This window comes from Excalfactoria chinensis, unplaced genomic scaffold (genome assembly GCF_039878825.1).
Source record: "Excalfactoria chinensis isolate bCotChi1 unplaced genomic scaffold, bCotChi1.hap2 Scaffold_72, whole genome shotgun sequence".
In the NCBI taxonomy this organism is placed as follows: domain Eukaryota; kingdom Metazoa; phylum Chordata; class Aves; order Galliformes; family Phasianidae; genus Excalfactoria; species Excalfactoria chinensis.
Window position 1 is genome coordinate 106,808 of NW_027315712.1, and position 16,003 is coordinate 122,810.

The 16,003-nt window shown below is 46.0% G+C and overlaps 1 protein-coding gene across 1 annotated transcript; it reads right to left on the minus strand.

Annotated features, from left to right (window-relative positions):
* Positions 1-12,151: 12,151 nt before the first annotated feature.
* Positions 12,152-13,156, minus strand: LOC140265219 (olfactory receptor 14C36-like). Its single transcript, XM_072361119.1, has one exon. It carries the CDS (start codon positions 13,142-13,144, stop codon positions 12,152-12,154), a length of 993 nt encoding a protein of 330 aa, XP_072217220.1. The 5' UTR covers positions 13,145-13,156.
* Positions 13,157-16,003: the final 2,847 nt, after the last annotated feature.

Sequence of the window (16,003 nt, forward strand, 5' to 3'; positions counted from 1 at the left end):
CTGCTGTTGCTGGGCTTGGAGTCCTGCTCAGAGTGCAGAAGATAATGACAAATCCAGACCATTCTCTCACACTCCTCCTGCTATACTATAAAAGTTTTCCTTTCCCTTTGGATACTCTTCATTTAACTCCAGAAGTTGTTTTCATGAGTTTCACCACCCCTTAATGAGTAGAAGATTGGGGAGCTCTTACTTTCTTCTCATTTCCTAATCACATTCCAGTCTCCTGGATATTTTCCTCTTTACTCCAGCTGCTCTTACAGACCCCAGCCCCAGTCTCTGTACACTTCAATTAGTCTTAGAGAAATCAGCCTGTTTGCAGGGAAAGTGGACTATTGTGGACTATATGTCTGCAGAATACAACGATAAGTGAAACTGATTGTATCCTCTTAGGAAGGAGAGGCTGAAAGCACATTCTGTGTGACTGTTCCCAAAACAAACAAACAAACAAACAAAAAACGATGGATTGAAGAAATATATGTCTCAGAGCTGTGTTTATGTTTGGCAGCCCCTTTAGATTTCTGCCTCCAAGTCTCTTCTCTTCCCTACGAACAGGAAATGAAACCCCCTGCCTTGGCTCTCCTCTTGCAAAGGGCCCTCACAAACATTCTGTTGTGCAATGGAGCTGTGATCCCCTGCCCCAGGCAGCAGCTGTGGCAGCACAAGCCCTGCCGGGGGGCTCCTTCCCCCCACACGTCTCCCTGCAGTGCCCTGGGCAGCTCCCCGGGCAGGCTGAGTGCTGAGCCTGGCAGGCGGCAGAGTCCCATAGCCGGCACACAGCCCCTGGGCACCCGCCTGCAGCCCTGGCTGAACAGCCTGCAGCCGTGCTGGGACACACAGCCCTCAAGGCTGTGCTCTGATTCTGCAGCATGGAAGCCCTCAGCTGGAGCAGAAGGCTTTTCACACAGTAAAGAAACATGCAGTGCCTGCAGCCAGATCTGCTATGGGATGTCACAGATTAAGTTAACCCTCTATGATAGCAGCTGCATGGACTGCAATGAGACTTACCTTATCATGGTCTGTGTACAATGCTCCTGCAGTGAGCTCACAGCCTGCTCACACCAGTCACATCCTGTAAGCTCTCTCCCCTTTCTCTTCTCTCCTTCTGTCACCTGCAGGCTGTGCTGTGCACAAGAGCTGCTCCTGGGAACAGCTGTCTCTCTGCAGCTCTGCCCACTTGTATAAGCTTCCTGTGTCCCAGAAGCCCAGCCCAGCCCAGCAGAATAGGATGAGATTTTCATCCTTCACACTCCTCTCCGCTGAGATTTCCCTGGGTCCTCAAGGCCAACAGCTCCTGAAAGTCAACAGCATCATGACTGTGTCTAACTCATTTCTTGTACCAATATTCCCTGTGAAAGACAAACCTCAATAGAAGCGGCATGGACATGGCATGCAGTTGACCACTGTGTTTTCCTGTTCATTCAATTGAAACACCGTTCCTGCTCTTTGTTGGCCAAAAACAAAGAGAATTCTTTCATGGCCCATGTGCCGCTGGTTCTCTGTGGAAAGCTAGTTGAAGATGGTGCCAAGGAGTTTTAAAACTGAGCGGGTAGCTGCAGAGGAGAAGAGTGATGTGAAGAAAAGTGATGCTAGTACCATGGGGACAATGTGAGTAGAAATGGGGTGGAGAAGCTGAGGAGGACCTTTGTCCACACAGTAACACAACAGAACTCATTGGGAACATTCCGGATTGATACCAGTTGCACGGTGCTGCTTTAATGTTTTGTTTAAACTCTAATATAAATAAATAAACAATAAACGCCTGCCGGCTTCGGCCACTTTAAGCTCTCTCCAGATATCTCTCCATTTTGCTGAACAAGTTCTGAAAACCTGAAGATGATGACAGGAAGGCACAAGGCACAGGAGGCTCTTTAGGTTATAATGGGCCCCAGGGCTCATTTGATGCTGAGTCCATCAACCTCCAGTGCAGAGAGAAGACTGCACAAAGTGCTCAACAAGACAAAGTCAGAAGTAACAATGAAGTTTCTTGGAGTATTAATGGGCCCATTGAGGGACACTAACAAGCAAGCTTCCCAAGGGACTTGTTAGAGCAGATAATTGGAAGCCATGAGTACAAGGCAGGCAAAGGCACTGGCATGGTGGCTCTGATGCTGAGAAACCCCTCTTTTGCCATACGAAGCAGACAGGCCAAGCCCTGATTCCCAGACCCTTGGCAGGGAGATCCTGTCCCTCATGTTGGCTCAGGGCCCTTCCTGGGCAGTGGGATAGAGGTTTGTATGATGTCAAATGAAAGACACAGGGACAGAAGATCCCAGGCTCTGCATGGGGTGCAAGGATGCTGTGAAGTGCATGTCCCATGTGGGCCCTGTGTGTCCTCTCAGGCTGTGGGATGTGAGAAGGGCCCAGTCTGAACAAGCAGTCAATCTCAGTGAAACTCTGAACTTCATATCTCTCAGTTCCAGTGCCCTCCTGTGCACATTCTCCAATAGATTAATGTCATTTATGTTCTGAGGTGCCCAGAAGTGCACCCAGCGAGGCAGCAGCAATGCAGAGCAGAGAGGGATGATCATTGCCCTCACCTAGCTGGCAATAACTTGCTTGATGCACTCCAGGGGCCAGTTGGCTTTCCTGGATCCGTTGGCATTCTGCTGACTTACATTCACTTTGATGTTGACCAGGACCCCCAATCCTTTTCAGTCAGACCACTCTGTAGTGTCCCATATCCAGTCAGTGTGTATGTCCAGGGTTGCCCCTACCCAGGTTCACAATCAGGCCCTTGTTCTTGTTATACTTTATGCACGTGGTGCTTAGTACCAACTGGTACAAATTTCTCTGACTTGTCCACATCTCTCTGCAAGTCCTCTCCACCCTCAGTGGAGGCAACAGCACCTCCTCATCTGGTCTCATCAGCAAACTTGCTCAGAACATCTCTAGTCCTTGTCATGGTTTTGTAATCTTTGCTATTGGTGTTCCGCATCATGGCATCATGTGGAGCACAGAGAAGAAGGACTACACGCCCCAGAGGACCTCACGGTCAGAAAAGGAAACACGTCACGGAAGTGATGCTAGCTCTCTCTCTCTCACTGCCTGGCAGCGAGTGTGAAACCTCTCTCTTTCTCTTTTATTTTACTTGATTTATTAGCCTCAGTTTCAATTAGATTGTAATTAGTAAAATAAGTTTTCCTCCTTAGATTGTTGCCACTTCTCTGTTTCCTTGAGCCCAGCTCCCATCTCTCTACCCCTTTCCCTTTTTCCCTTCCCATTTGTAAGGGGCCGGGGGCCCACAGGCCTACTGCCCCCACGTCACGGATATTGACTGATCTAGATAGGTTTTCAGGGACTCTCTCTCTCTGTTTTGTTCAATCTATTAGCCTCAATCATATTATATTATATTATATTGTGTTATCTTGTGTTCCGATATCATATTTAGTAAAATAAGTTTTCCTCCTTAGATTGCTGCTACTGTTTTATTTTCCCTTTCTTTTCAGGGGCCCAAGGGGGGAGGGGGGGAGGGAGGACCTACAAGGCGGCTGCCCTGTCATGGATGCAGGTAAATCTAGGTAAACCGTAAACAACTATGATGCAAGCCTGTTCCAGAATGCAAGCCAGTCACAAACTACATGCCAGTTCTATGATGCAAGCCTGTTCCAGAATGCAAGTCTGTTCCAGAAAGCAAGCCTCTTCCAGAATGCAAGCCTGTTTTATGATGCAAGCCATTTCCAGAATGCAAGCTTTTTCCAGAATGCAAGCTTAATCCAGAATGCAATACTGTTCGAGAATGCAAGCCTGCTCTATGATGCAACCCTGTTCTAGAATACATGCCTGTTCCAGAATGCAACCCTGTTCTAGAATGCAAGACAGTTCTATGATGCAAGCCTTTTCTAGAGTGCAAGCCTGCACTATGATGCAAGCCTTTTCCAGAATGCGAGCCAATTCTAGAATGCAAACCTGCAATATGATGCAAGCCAGTTCCAGAATGCAACCCTGCTCTAGAATGCAAGCCTGCACTATGATGCAAGACTGTTCCGGAATGCAAGCCTGTTCCAGAATGCAAGCCAGTTCCAGAATGCAAGCCTGTTTTATGATGCAAACCTGTTCTAGAATGCGAGCCTGTTCTATGATGCAACCCTCTTCTAGAATGCAAGCCTGCTCTATGATTCAACCCTGTTCCAGAATGCAAGCCAGTTGCAAAATGCAAGCCTATTCTATGATGCAAGCCTGATCCATAATGCAAACCTGCACTATAATGCAAGCCAGTTCCAGAATGCAAGCCAGTTGCAAAATGCAAGCCTGTTCTATGATGCAACCTAGTTACAGAATACAAGCCAGCTGTACGATTAAAACCAGTTCTAAAATGGAAGCCTGTTCTATGATGCAACCCTGGTCTACAGTGCAAGCCTGTTCTATGATGCAACCCAGTTACACAATGGAAGCCTGTCCCAGAATGCAAGCCTGATATATGATGCAAGCCTGCACTATAATGCAAGCTTGCACTGTAGTGCAAGCCTGTCCTAGGATACAAGCCTGTTCCAGAATGCGAGCCTGTTCTAGAATGCAAGCCAGTTGCAAATCGCATGCCAGTTCCATGATACAAGCCAGTTCCAGAATGCAAGCCAGTTCCAGAATCCAAGGCTGCACAATGATGCAGCCCTGGTCTAGAATGCAAGCCAGTTCTATGATTCAAGCGTTTTCCAGAATGCAAGCCTGTTATATGATGCAAACCTGTTCTAGAATGCAAGCCTGTACTATGATGATAGCCTGTTCTAGAATGCAAGCCTGCACTATGATGCAAGTCAGTTCCAGAATACAAGCCAATTGCAAAATGAAAGCCTGTTACAGAATGCAAGACTGTTCTAGAATGCAAGCCTGCTCTATGATGCAACCCTGTTCTAGAATACAAGCCTGTTGTATGATGCAACCCAGATCTAAATTGCAAGTCTGCACAATGATACAACCCTCTTATAGTATGCAAGCCTGCACTATGATGCAAGCCTGTTCCAGAATACAATCCTGTTCACAGTATTCTACTGTGACTCCAGTGCTTCTTGTGTCCAGAAAAATAATCCATCATCATTCATTCATTTTTTTCTGTTCAGATTTGCTGGATAAGTTTGATGTTAGATCATTGTACTCTTGGTTCTGGGAAAAACTGTGCCTAGAGTTTGTCATCAAGCCCTATGTCTGTGCCATTAGACCTCTCTGATAAGAGTTCAAGAAGCCTTATTGTCTCTCTGAGCATCTTTTAGGAAGTGTACCTGGTGCTCTTCCTACAAAGCAATGGATCTTTTTGCACTTTCATAGTATCATAGTATCATAGTAGTATCATAGTATCGTGCGAGTTGGAAGGGACCTTAGAGATCATCGAGTCCAACTCCCGGGTTTCGAGCCCCCTGTGTAGCGAAGCGGCACTTCTACCCCTGCGCCACAGGGGGGATTCGAACCCGGGCCCTCCAGTGCCGCAAGCAGCAGCTTATACCACTGCGCCACTGGGGGCACACTTTGGACAAGGCACGGGCATGGTGCTGCTGTGATTCGGGTGATGAGCTGGGCTGTGGTGTCCGAGGGCACAGCCATGTGGAGCACCATGGAGCTGATAGGTGGAAGCTCCTTCTTGCATTTCACTTCCTGTGCTTATCACATACACAACAAACATCACTGTTTTAACTCTTCATCCATGATCAATTTTCTTCTTGTCGCCTGCACATAAAATACTACAGTAATAACCACATTTTCATTTAAGAGCAATGTAAAAACAGGCTAAAAAACAGATCAAGCTTAATATTTGCTATTTTTAAAAGGGTTTTGATAAAAAATCAGGGGATTTCTGTGGAGTAGCCCACTGGTTTATTTCTGTACTGTTTCTGGTTGCAGTGATCCACATCTAATGCCTGCTGAAATCAAGTTTATCTGGCTCAGAGAAGTGAGGGTATGAATTTGATTGGTGAAAACAACCCCCATCACAGCATGTTCATTGGAGGTTTGCTGTTTTGTCGTGTTTTCCAGTGCTGGCCTTTGGAGCATACAGCATTTTTTCACAATGTTTGTGTCATTTTGCTGCCTAGTTCCCATTTTTGACAACGCGGGAATTTTCCAGGTGACAGATGATGATAAATGGAGAAGTCAGCCATACAGAACTCAGGCTTGATCGAATCTGCAGCAGCTAGCAGAGAATAACACATTTCTCTTGGCTCTGTCAATACAGTACAAGGTGTAGAGTCTCATCTTCTTCTTGAGGCACAGCTGGAATAAATAAACGCATCTCTACTGACATGATTCAAAGTTATTTCAATTGAAGTTGTTCTCAAAGCCTCAGTGATGCAAGAAGAAACCATTCATGCATTTTGTTTAATTGCAGACAAACAAAAAGGCATCCCAAATGAAAAAGGAAAAGGAAGAGAAAAAGAGGAAAAGAAACAGGAAAAGAAAATGAAAAAGAAAAGGAGAAAGGGGAAAATGAAATTTCCAGCTCTGAACTTCTGGTTGAAACTTGTATAGCTCTGATTAATTTAATCTGAGGATGTGATTTATTTCTGAACTTCTTAAGATGTTTTTTCATAACTCAGTGTTTATCCAGTGATCCTTCGACTGCTTTCTGTGCTGCACTCCACTGCAGACATTTTAAGTACACAGTTCTTTTTTCAGATGAACGTTCATTTTGCAAAGCCAGCCCAGTCAGTATTTGAAAGATAAAGGATTCATAGCTTCAAGGAAAGATACTTCAGTCTCCATTTGGGATTTGCTGAAAAACTCCATATTTATCATATATTTAGCTTGACATAAACATTCAAATCTTTCAGCTCTACTACTTAGCGAAAAAACCCAAACAAACTCAAAAAACAACAACAACAAAAAAAAAAAAAAAACAAAAGAAAAAAACCCACCCCAAAATAAAACCAACAACAACAAACCAACAAAAACATAACAGCAAAGTTGCAGCCTTTTTCTAGCAAGCTGACTAAACTCAGTGAAAGCTAGACTGTGTTGCTCTCACTGTCAATAGCAGTTTGGGATTGACTTGTCCCTTTTCTAAAGACACACAAATATGGTTTCCAAAACTATAGTGTTTTCAAATGCCACAAGTGGACATACTTTGATTTGCTTCTAGTTGTTTGCTTTCTATTTCCTTATGAGATATGGAATATTTCAGCTTGCGAACTGATTTTCAAGTGCAGTTTGTGAGGTACAATGAGGACATAAGAATAAAACCAGTTACAAATGTGAAGACATAAATGTTGACTCAACCAAGGGAACAGCATAAAATTGTGCCATGGGGAGTTCAGACTGTGTGTTAGGAAACATTTCTTTACTGGGAGGGTGCAGCACCACTCCCCCTGCTACAAGTGGAATGGGGGAGAGAATCAGGAAAAAAAAAAAAAAAAAAGTAGAACTCACAAGTCAAGACAAAAAACTATTTACAAAGAAAGAAAATTAGGAGAGAAATAATAGTAAAGAGTATATATATATGTATATATATAGTTACAAACAAATGACGCGCAAAGCAATTGCTCACCACCTGCTGACTGATGCCCAGCAGTGGCTGCCCGCCCAGCCAACTCCCCTCAGTTTGTTTTCTCACATGGTGTCACGTGGCATGGAATATCCTTTTGGCCAATTTGGGTCTGCTGTCCTGGTTCTGTCCCCACCCATCTCCATGTGCCCCTGCCCCTGCCCTTAGCTCCCTTGCTTACAGGTCTGTATGAGAAGCTGGAAACTGAGAGGTCCTTGGCTCTGCACAGCGCTGCTCAAAAACAACTAAATTATCAGGATGTTACTTACACAGTTTTTTTCTAAACACCAAAGCATAGCATCATACCAGACACTACAAAAGGAAAGTAAACTCTGTCCCATCTGAATCCAGAACACCTCGAGAGGTAGTTGCTGCAAGCCTATCAGTGTTCGTTCAAGAGACATTGGGATTATGTCATCAGTGACATGCTTAGGCTTTTGGTTAGCGATGAAGTGGTCAGGAAGTTGAACTTGATGATCTTTGGAGTCTCTTCTGACTAAGCTATTCTAAACTGCTGCCTACATTTTCTTCCTGAGTCTGGGGCATCCTTTTGATAAGACAGTGAAAGTTCCATGCACTTCAAAGAAGACTTAGAGAGGCAACTACTGGTGCCCTTCCGTCATAGAGAGTAGGACAAGTAAAAATCGTCATGTAAACTACGTTATGGTACTGTGTGATCAACGTCACCAGCAAATGCAAAATCATGACATTTAAAAGGCTTTTTGTCAACATGGGAGTAAATTGCAATCCTGGAAAGACAAGCTTTGTGAATCTAAGCTTTCCGTACAGTCACATTCCCAAATGATCAGTTTATGTCTGGAAATAGGCATGGTAGTTTCTCTGTTCCCCTGGTAGTGTTGGTTTCTAAGAAAGCTAGTTCTTGGAATGGTCATTAGTGCTGAAGTACCTGAAAGAAACATTCCTTTTCTTCTGAGTGATTTGTTCAAGAACTGGTGCCCATTTTCTTTATGTTTATGTGTAAGTAACCGAAACAATCTGAACTTCAGATTTGATATTTCTTCTCAGGAGGGTAGGCCAAACTGGAAGACACTGAACATCTGCTTCTTCTATGCAGAAGAATGATTCAGTTGAATGTTGAGGTTGTGCTAGGGAAAGAATTATTCACACCATCAGCTAAACTGACCTTTCATGCTTCTCTACTATGCCTGATGTAATACAGCACCATGTTGGTGTGTGAATATACACTCCAAACGAGAGCTGTTCCAAGAAATGTTTGGAAAACAGAGCACCGCCTCCTCTTCATGTACTTTCTCTTGTATTTATCAGCAACTTCAAAAACCAAATGGTCGTATTTTTGTCATCTGAATACTGATGGAATGCTTTCATCAAGGCCTCCTCTGATGGTCCAATTGTGTAACATTGATCATCTACAAAAAATGATGGAATGGAACAGCAATTTAGAAGCTCTACCAAAGAGGTCTCTGCTATTAACTGCACTAGTTCAAGGTGTCCTGTCCCTTAAGGGTACAGGAATTTAATGCTTTCAACTAAAATAAGATCCCAAAAGCATCAGCAAATTACACTGGAACTGATATTGCTGAAAATGTAAATCACTGAAAACTGAGCAGCCACAACTGCATTGCTTTCAAGGTTTTGCACTGACACATCTAAGATCCAGGAACATGTTACCAGCTAGTTCCTGTGAGATGACAACAGACCAGCAGCTTTAAGCTGTGTTCATTTAAACCAAGATTTGAGATGGTTTCTCATTTGACCTTAAAAACCTTGCGCTCATGGCTATGGCGCATGGCTCATGGCTCATAGGCTATACTGCCTATGCTGTATCATTCCTTCTGTATGGGATAAACAATCCCTCAATCACAAAAATGTTCTGAACATTGAGTTACTAGTTTCTGCAAGATGCAGAGAAAACAACTGAGGATAATTTAGCTACATATAATTGTAGATGCTATACACAATAGAGATATGCACCATGCAGCTCATGCTCAATCTGTCATAGTTACCTTTCCTAGCCCTTAAAGCCAACCCTAATGAACTGAAATGATTATCAGTGAGGAAACAATTGAAAACATCTGTTTTGGATTTTTCAGGGCATAAATATGTGGAAATGTTGCTACAGAAAGTGAGCAGCACAGAATGTTAATCTTTTGCCTCTGAAGAGAAAAACAGCAGGTCTTTGTAGATGATGGGATTCATGAAGGGTTGAATTCTGGCTTTCATCTTCACCCACAGGACTGAGCCTTTGGGTATGCCTTCACGATTCAGGACTGCATATCTGTGGCACTGTGCTCAAACAATATGACTGTGATTGGGATGCTCTTGCCTGGTATGGAACTGCCTGCTTAGTTTCCATCTCTGCAGAAATTCAACTTAGCCCAGGCAGTCCACAGACTGGGGAAATGAAGTAGAAACTGTTGTCCTGACAGAAAAAGGAGAATGTAGTGTACCACTCTGGCTCAGTGAAAGCTGTGGAGGCAGAATGAACAAGAAGTCCCAGGGAAGGTCCCACCTGGCAGCTCAGAAACAGAATTAGTAGCAAAGTGGCAACTCCAGGTGTATAAAAAACATTTTTCTCCTTAGTGGATGGAGTTGAACCTTTCTTAGAGACTTTCTGTTCTGATGTGTGTTTCCTGCACTCTTCTTGACCACTTTAAACTCATTTGATGGCTTCAGTGTAGTAAAGGCTGGTGCATTTCTTAATGAACTGTGGCCATCACAATAGGCACCAGCCTATGGTTTATCTATGATACCTATTCTGCTGATTCCAGCTGAAAGCATTTCAGAGTTAGTGACTCAGAATCAGGCCCTTGGTCTTCTTTGTCATTCAGAATGAAATTTCTTTCACAAAATCACACTCTAAAGCAAAATGTTGGCAGGGTGCAACTTACCACATTACCTCTTGAGGAATTAATTGCATGTGGGAAAAGAGAATTGTAGATCATTTTTATGCTTTAAGTATAGAAGAGACTTAATTTTGTAAAATGAAATATTGCAACATTGCTTTATTACCATTCTTAGAATCAAAGCAACTTTAGAGACCATCAGGTTCATTTAAATGATGTTTATTGCAGGTTTTCAAGATAAGCCACAAACAACTGATCCAAACTTTAAATGCAATCATGACAAACCACTTGAGGCAGAGATGCCAGGAGTCTTGACATCCAGACCCCGTGCTATTTACCAACAGAGACTGTGAGCCAGAGTGGAATTGCTGCCCTGGGTAATAGGGTCTTTGTACACATCCAGCCTCCTCAGGTGCTCTTCAACTCAAATCGTTTGAGGCAGAGATGCCAGTAGTCTTGTGTCATGGTTTTGCAATGTTGTAATTTTGCTATCAGTATTCCACATCATAACATCATGTTAAGCATAGATAATTTTGACGAATGTGCTGCTCACAAAAGAAGACTGAATGTCCCAGGGAACACCACGGTCAGTCATATGACACAGACTCTATATAATCTCACTTCAGTGCTGGACTCGCTCTCTTGGACCTTGCCAGCCAGGGGGGAGCCGAGTGGGAGCGTTCCAGCCATTTTGCCTAGAGTTACAGTAGGCCTCTCGGTTTTGGGACTCACTCTCTCTTATTTTACTTTAATTCGTAGCCTTAATTCCAATTATATTGTATTATATTGTGTTATTCTGTATTCCAATATAGTATTTAATAAATAAGTGTGCCTCCTTAGATCGTAGCCGCTGTATTTATTTCCTTCTCCCCTGTTTTCTTTCCTTCTGGGCCAGCGGCCTGTGGGCCGACTGCTCCCCTGTCATGGGTGCAGGTAGATTTTAGGGTAACCCACGACAGAGAGGAAGGGAGATCTCAAAGGGAGAAGAATGGGGGTTGGAGACCTAAAGAGATGAGAATAGGGCTGCCAAAGAAGGGAGATCTGTTGGTGCCAAAAGAATGGGATAGGGGAACCCAAAGAGAGGGCATTTGGAGCCGCAAAGAGAAGGGATTTGGGGGACCCAAGGAAAAGATGAGTAGGGTGCAAATGGGAGAAATTTGGATGCGCCAAATGGAGGGGTGGCCTCTGGCAGGCAGGGTCAGACCCCACAGAGTGCAACCATCCAAAGAGAGGTGCTTCAACTTCTGACGCGATAACCCCCATCCAAGAGCCTGAGAGCTGGCAATGTGTTATACTGACTCGTGGATGGTGGCAAATGCCTTATGGGGGTGGTTACAGCAGTAGGAGCAAAAGAACTGGCAGTGGAGGGGTAAACCTATTTGGGCTGCTGAACTGTGGAAAGACTTTGCTGCTCTAATAAAGAATATGGGAAAAGCAGTTTGGGTCCTTCCAGCCTCTGGAAAGGACAAAGCTCTCCATGCAACTGCTTCTGCCCAGGGAGCTGGGTGCACTCAGTGGGTGCTGGAGAAACACAGGGACGTCCAGTGTGTACCACAAGGGAATCTGATGCTGGGGGAGTGCAGTCAGTGATTCTATGTGTATATACGTATATAGGTATGTTTATACGTAACACCTGTGTTGCAGGCTAACGCGAGGATTTCAGGATGTTACGGTGGTAGTAGCCCCCCCTCTTCTGTCCCCCACCTTGTGATGTACCTTGGGCACTCATTTCAAACATGCACCTTAGGGGGCGTAGATGAAGTAATTAAGGTATATAAGATGTTGATTACTCCTAATAAACTCCATTTTGCCACCTTTCTTGATGAGTCACGGTGGTCCTCTTGGCCCTAGTGGGGTTTCGCTAGAACCTGGGCAAGGGGGGGTTTGAACATGGTAACAGAATTCCAAAAGATGGGCAGTTCACTGCTTTTGAAACACATCTGGTCATCACTTTCCTCACCGCATCCTTGACTTCGCTGTTCCTCATACTGTAGATGAGGGGGTTCAATGCTGGAGGCACCACTGAGTACAGAACTGCCACCATCAGGTTCGTGGATGGAGAGGAGACAGAGGGGGGCTTCAGGTAGGCATACATGCCAGTGATGATAAATAGGGAGACCACAGCCAGGTGAGGGAGGCAAGTGGAGAAGGCTTTGTGCTGCCCCTGCTCAGAGGGCATCCTCAGCACAGCCATGAAGATCTGCACATAGGACAAAACTATGAAAACAAAGCACCCAAAGTCTAAACTGATAGTAAAAATGAGAAACACAACTTCCCTGAGACTTGATTCTGAGCAGGAGAGCTTGAGGATCTGGGGGATTTCACAGAAGAACTGGTTGACAACATTGCCTTGGCAGAGAGGCAGTGAAAACGTACTGGCAGTGTGCAGCAGGGAATTGAGAACCCCAGCGCCCCAGGCAGCTGCTGCCATGGTGGCACAAACTCTGCTGTCCATCAAGGTCCCGTAGTGAAGGGGCTTGCAGATGGCAACGTAGCGGTCATAGGACATGATGGTGAGAAGGGAAAACTCTGCTGAGATGAAGAAGACAAAGCAAAAGAGCTGTGCAGCACATCCTGCGTAGGAGATGGCCCTGGTGTCCCAGAGGGCGTTGGCCATGGCTTTGGGGAGAGTGGTGGAGATGCAGCCCAGGTCGAGGAGGGCCAGGTTGAGCAGGAAGAAGTACATGGGGGTGTGCAGGCGGTGGTCGCAGGCTACGGCTGTGCTGATGAGGCCGTTGCCCAGGAGGGCAGCCAGGTAGATGCCCAGCAAGAACCAGAAGTGCAGGAGCTGCAGCTGCCGCGTGTCTGCCAACGGCAGCAGGAGGAACTCGCTGATGGAGCTGCTGTTGGGCATCTGCTGCTGCTGGGCTTGGAGTCCTGCTCAGAGTGCAGAAGATAATGACAAGTCCAGACCATTCTCAGAGACACTCCTGCTGTAATATATAAGTTATCCTTTCCCTTTTGAAAATGATCATTTAACTCCAAAGTTTGAATTTATTTTTATGAGCTTCACCATCCCTTAAGGAGTAGAAGACTGTGGAGCTCTTTCCCTCATCTCATTTCCTAATCGTATCCCAGCTGCCTGCATATTTTCCTCTTTTCTGCAGCTGCTCTTCAAGACTTCAGCCCCAGACTCTGTGCATATCAGATTGTCCCAGAGAAATCAGCCTGTTTACAGGACAAGTTTACTATTAAGGTCTGCACAAAACAACTATGAGAACAGAAAATGACTGCGTCTTTTAAGGAACGAGAGGCTGAAAGAACAACCAGTGTGACTGTTAATACAACAGACGAACTGAAAAATTACTGGGGAGTCTCAGAGCTGTGTTTAGAGTTGACAGACCCTTTTAGATTTTTGCCTCCAATCTTCTTCCCTTCCCTAAGAACGGGACATGGTAACCCCCTGCTTTGTCTTTCCTTTTGCATAGGGCCCTAGGAAACATTTTGTTGTGCAGTGGAGCTGTGATCCCCTGCCCCAGGCAGCAGCTGTGGCAGCACAAGCCCTGCCGGGGGGCTCCTTCCCCCCACACGTCTCCCCGCAGCGCCCTGGGCAGCTCCCCGGGCAGGCTGAGTGCTGAGCCTGGCAGGCAGCAGAGTCCCATAGCCGGCACACAGCCCCTGGGGCACAGCAGGGACCCTGCTCTGCAGGACAGCCCTGGGCACCCGCCTGCAGCCCTATATGCACAGCCTGCAGCCGTGCTGGGACAGGGCTGTGCTCTGACGCTGAAGCACACAAGTCCTCAGCTGGAGCAGAAGTCCTTTTCCACATTAAAAAACATGCAATGCCTGCAACCAGATCAGCTATGGGATGTCTCAGTTTAGTTATCCCTCTATGAAAAGCAGCTGCATGGCCTGCATTGAGACTTACCGTGTCGTGATCTGTGAGCAATGCTCCTGCACTGAGCTCACAGTCCGCTCACAGCAGACAAATCCTGCAAGCTCTCTTCCCTTTCTCTCCTCACCTGTCACCTGCAGGCTGTTCTGTGCACAAGAGCTGCACCTGGAAAAAGCTGTCCCTCTGCAGCGCTGCCCACTTGTATGAGCTCCCTGTGTCCCAGGAGCCCAGCCCTGCTCAGCAGCAGAGGATGTCATGTTTATCCTTCCCACTCGTCTCCCCTGAGAGGAGACACAACTTTCTGGCACAACTTTCTTGGCACAACTTTCTGTCTGCAGCGCTGCCCACTTTTATGAGCTTCCTGCGCCCCAGTTCAGCAGCCAATGATGTCATGTTTATCTTTCCCGCTCATCTCCCCTGAGATGTCCCTGGATCTTCATGGCCAACAGCTCCTGAAAGACAACAGCATCATGACTGTGCTTTGAAATCTGATGAATTAAACACCAGATGTCCAGTGGACAGTGATTAAATCTAGATATATGGGGAGTCCTACTAGGTAGTGTTTGCTGAAGCAGATACAGCACACAGACAAGGACGGGAAGGGTTGGACTTCTGTGCAGGGCAGTGATCCAGCTGAGGTACTGCATGCGCCTCAACTCTACCTGCAAAGAAATAGGGCCAGAAATAGGATTCAGCTCCCTACGGACACACAGCAGCTGGGAATCTTGTGATTCTGTTCTGATGTGCACAAGGAGTTGCCTGCATGTGAGCTCCTGCTCTGAGTCCTCGGTCCTTCAGCACGGAGGCAGTTGCTCACACACAGACTGGGTGATGCCCAAGGTGCCTGGGCTGCTCCTGGATGTGTGTCAGTGCTTGTAAACTGTGTGGGAAATCCCTGAGACAGACACCTCCTTCCTGAGCATCAGCTGAGGGCCAGAGAGGCAATAGAGGCATTCTTGACCATCCTAATTGACAATAGACCCCAGCATTTAGGGCACCTCAATGTGCATTTTTCTCCGGTCCCCATGGAGCATGAAGAGTTACTCAGCTGACTAAATGGATGAGCTCACAAAAAAGGAGCCAGATCTTTCTCCTTTCTCCATCTGCTGCATAATCTGGAGCTCAAGGCAATACAAAGCTAACATACGTCTTTATTCTTCATCAGAAAAAACCTCGATTTTCCATGGACTCTCAGCCGAATGACATCAGAAGCAGCCTAGTGTTATGTCTCTTCTTTTCCACCACACTCACATGCAGCTGCAAATGCAGCACAGGGCCTTTAGGAAAGCCATGCCCGTGGTGTGTCCGTGTTGCTACGTCAACACCAAGACCCACAATGGGTCTAATGCTTCTGTGCCACCTTCTGCACACTAATACCATAGATGAGCTATCCAGTCAGGCTATGTCCAGTGATGCTTTCCAAGTAGAATGTTTACTTCCGTGGTTTTTGCAGGAATGCAAACACCAACACACAGTAAGCTAGAAATCTTGGTAGAGCCGCAGGCCTGAGCTCCTGTTTGGACTACAGGTAGAGTTTAAGGGCTTCCACAAATGCACTGTAGCACAATGGGGATACAGAATCTTTATGATGGATGGGCAAGAAGACCAGGAAGTGTGTCTGCCCTCTGTGAGAGTGCACTGAGCTCTACCTGGGGATGGCAGAGCAGCCAGGTCAGAGCTAATGGAAATGGCAAACAGAGGAGACCAACAGTGTCTGTTCCTGTCTTCCTGATCAGGGAAAGCAAGTGGAAGGTGCCCTCTGCAAACAGATGGGAGCCGGATGTTTTCTTGCCCTTGTCCCCTTAGGGGGCCTTTTTCACTCCAGTATCTGCTGCAGGGACAGCACAGCAGGGCATGTGCCATCCAGCAGATCCGTGG

Coding starts and splice junctions, on each gene's coding strand:
- LOC140265219 (XM_072361119.1), bottom strand. CDS start 13,144: ATGCCCAACAGCAGCTCCATCAGCGAGTTCCTCCTGCTGCCGTTGGCA.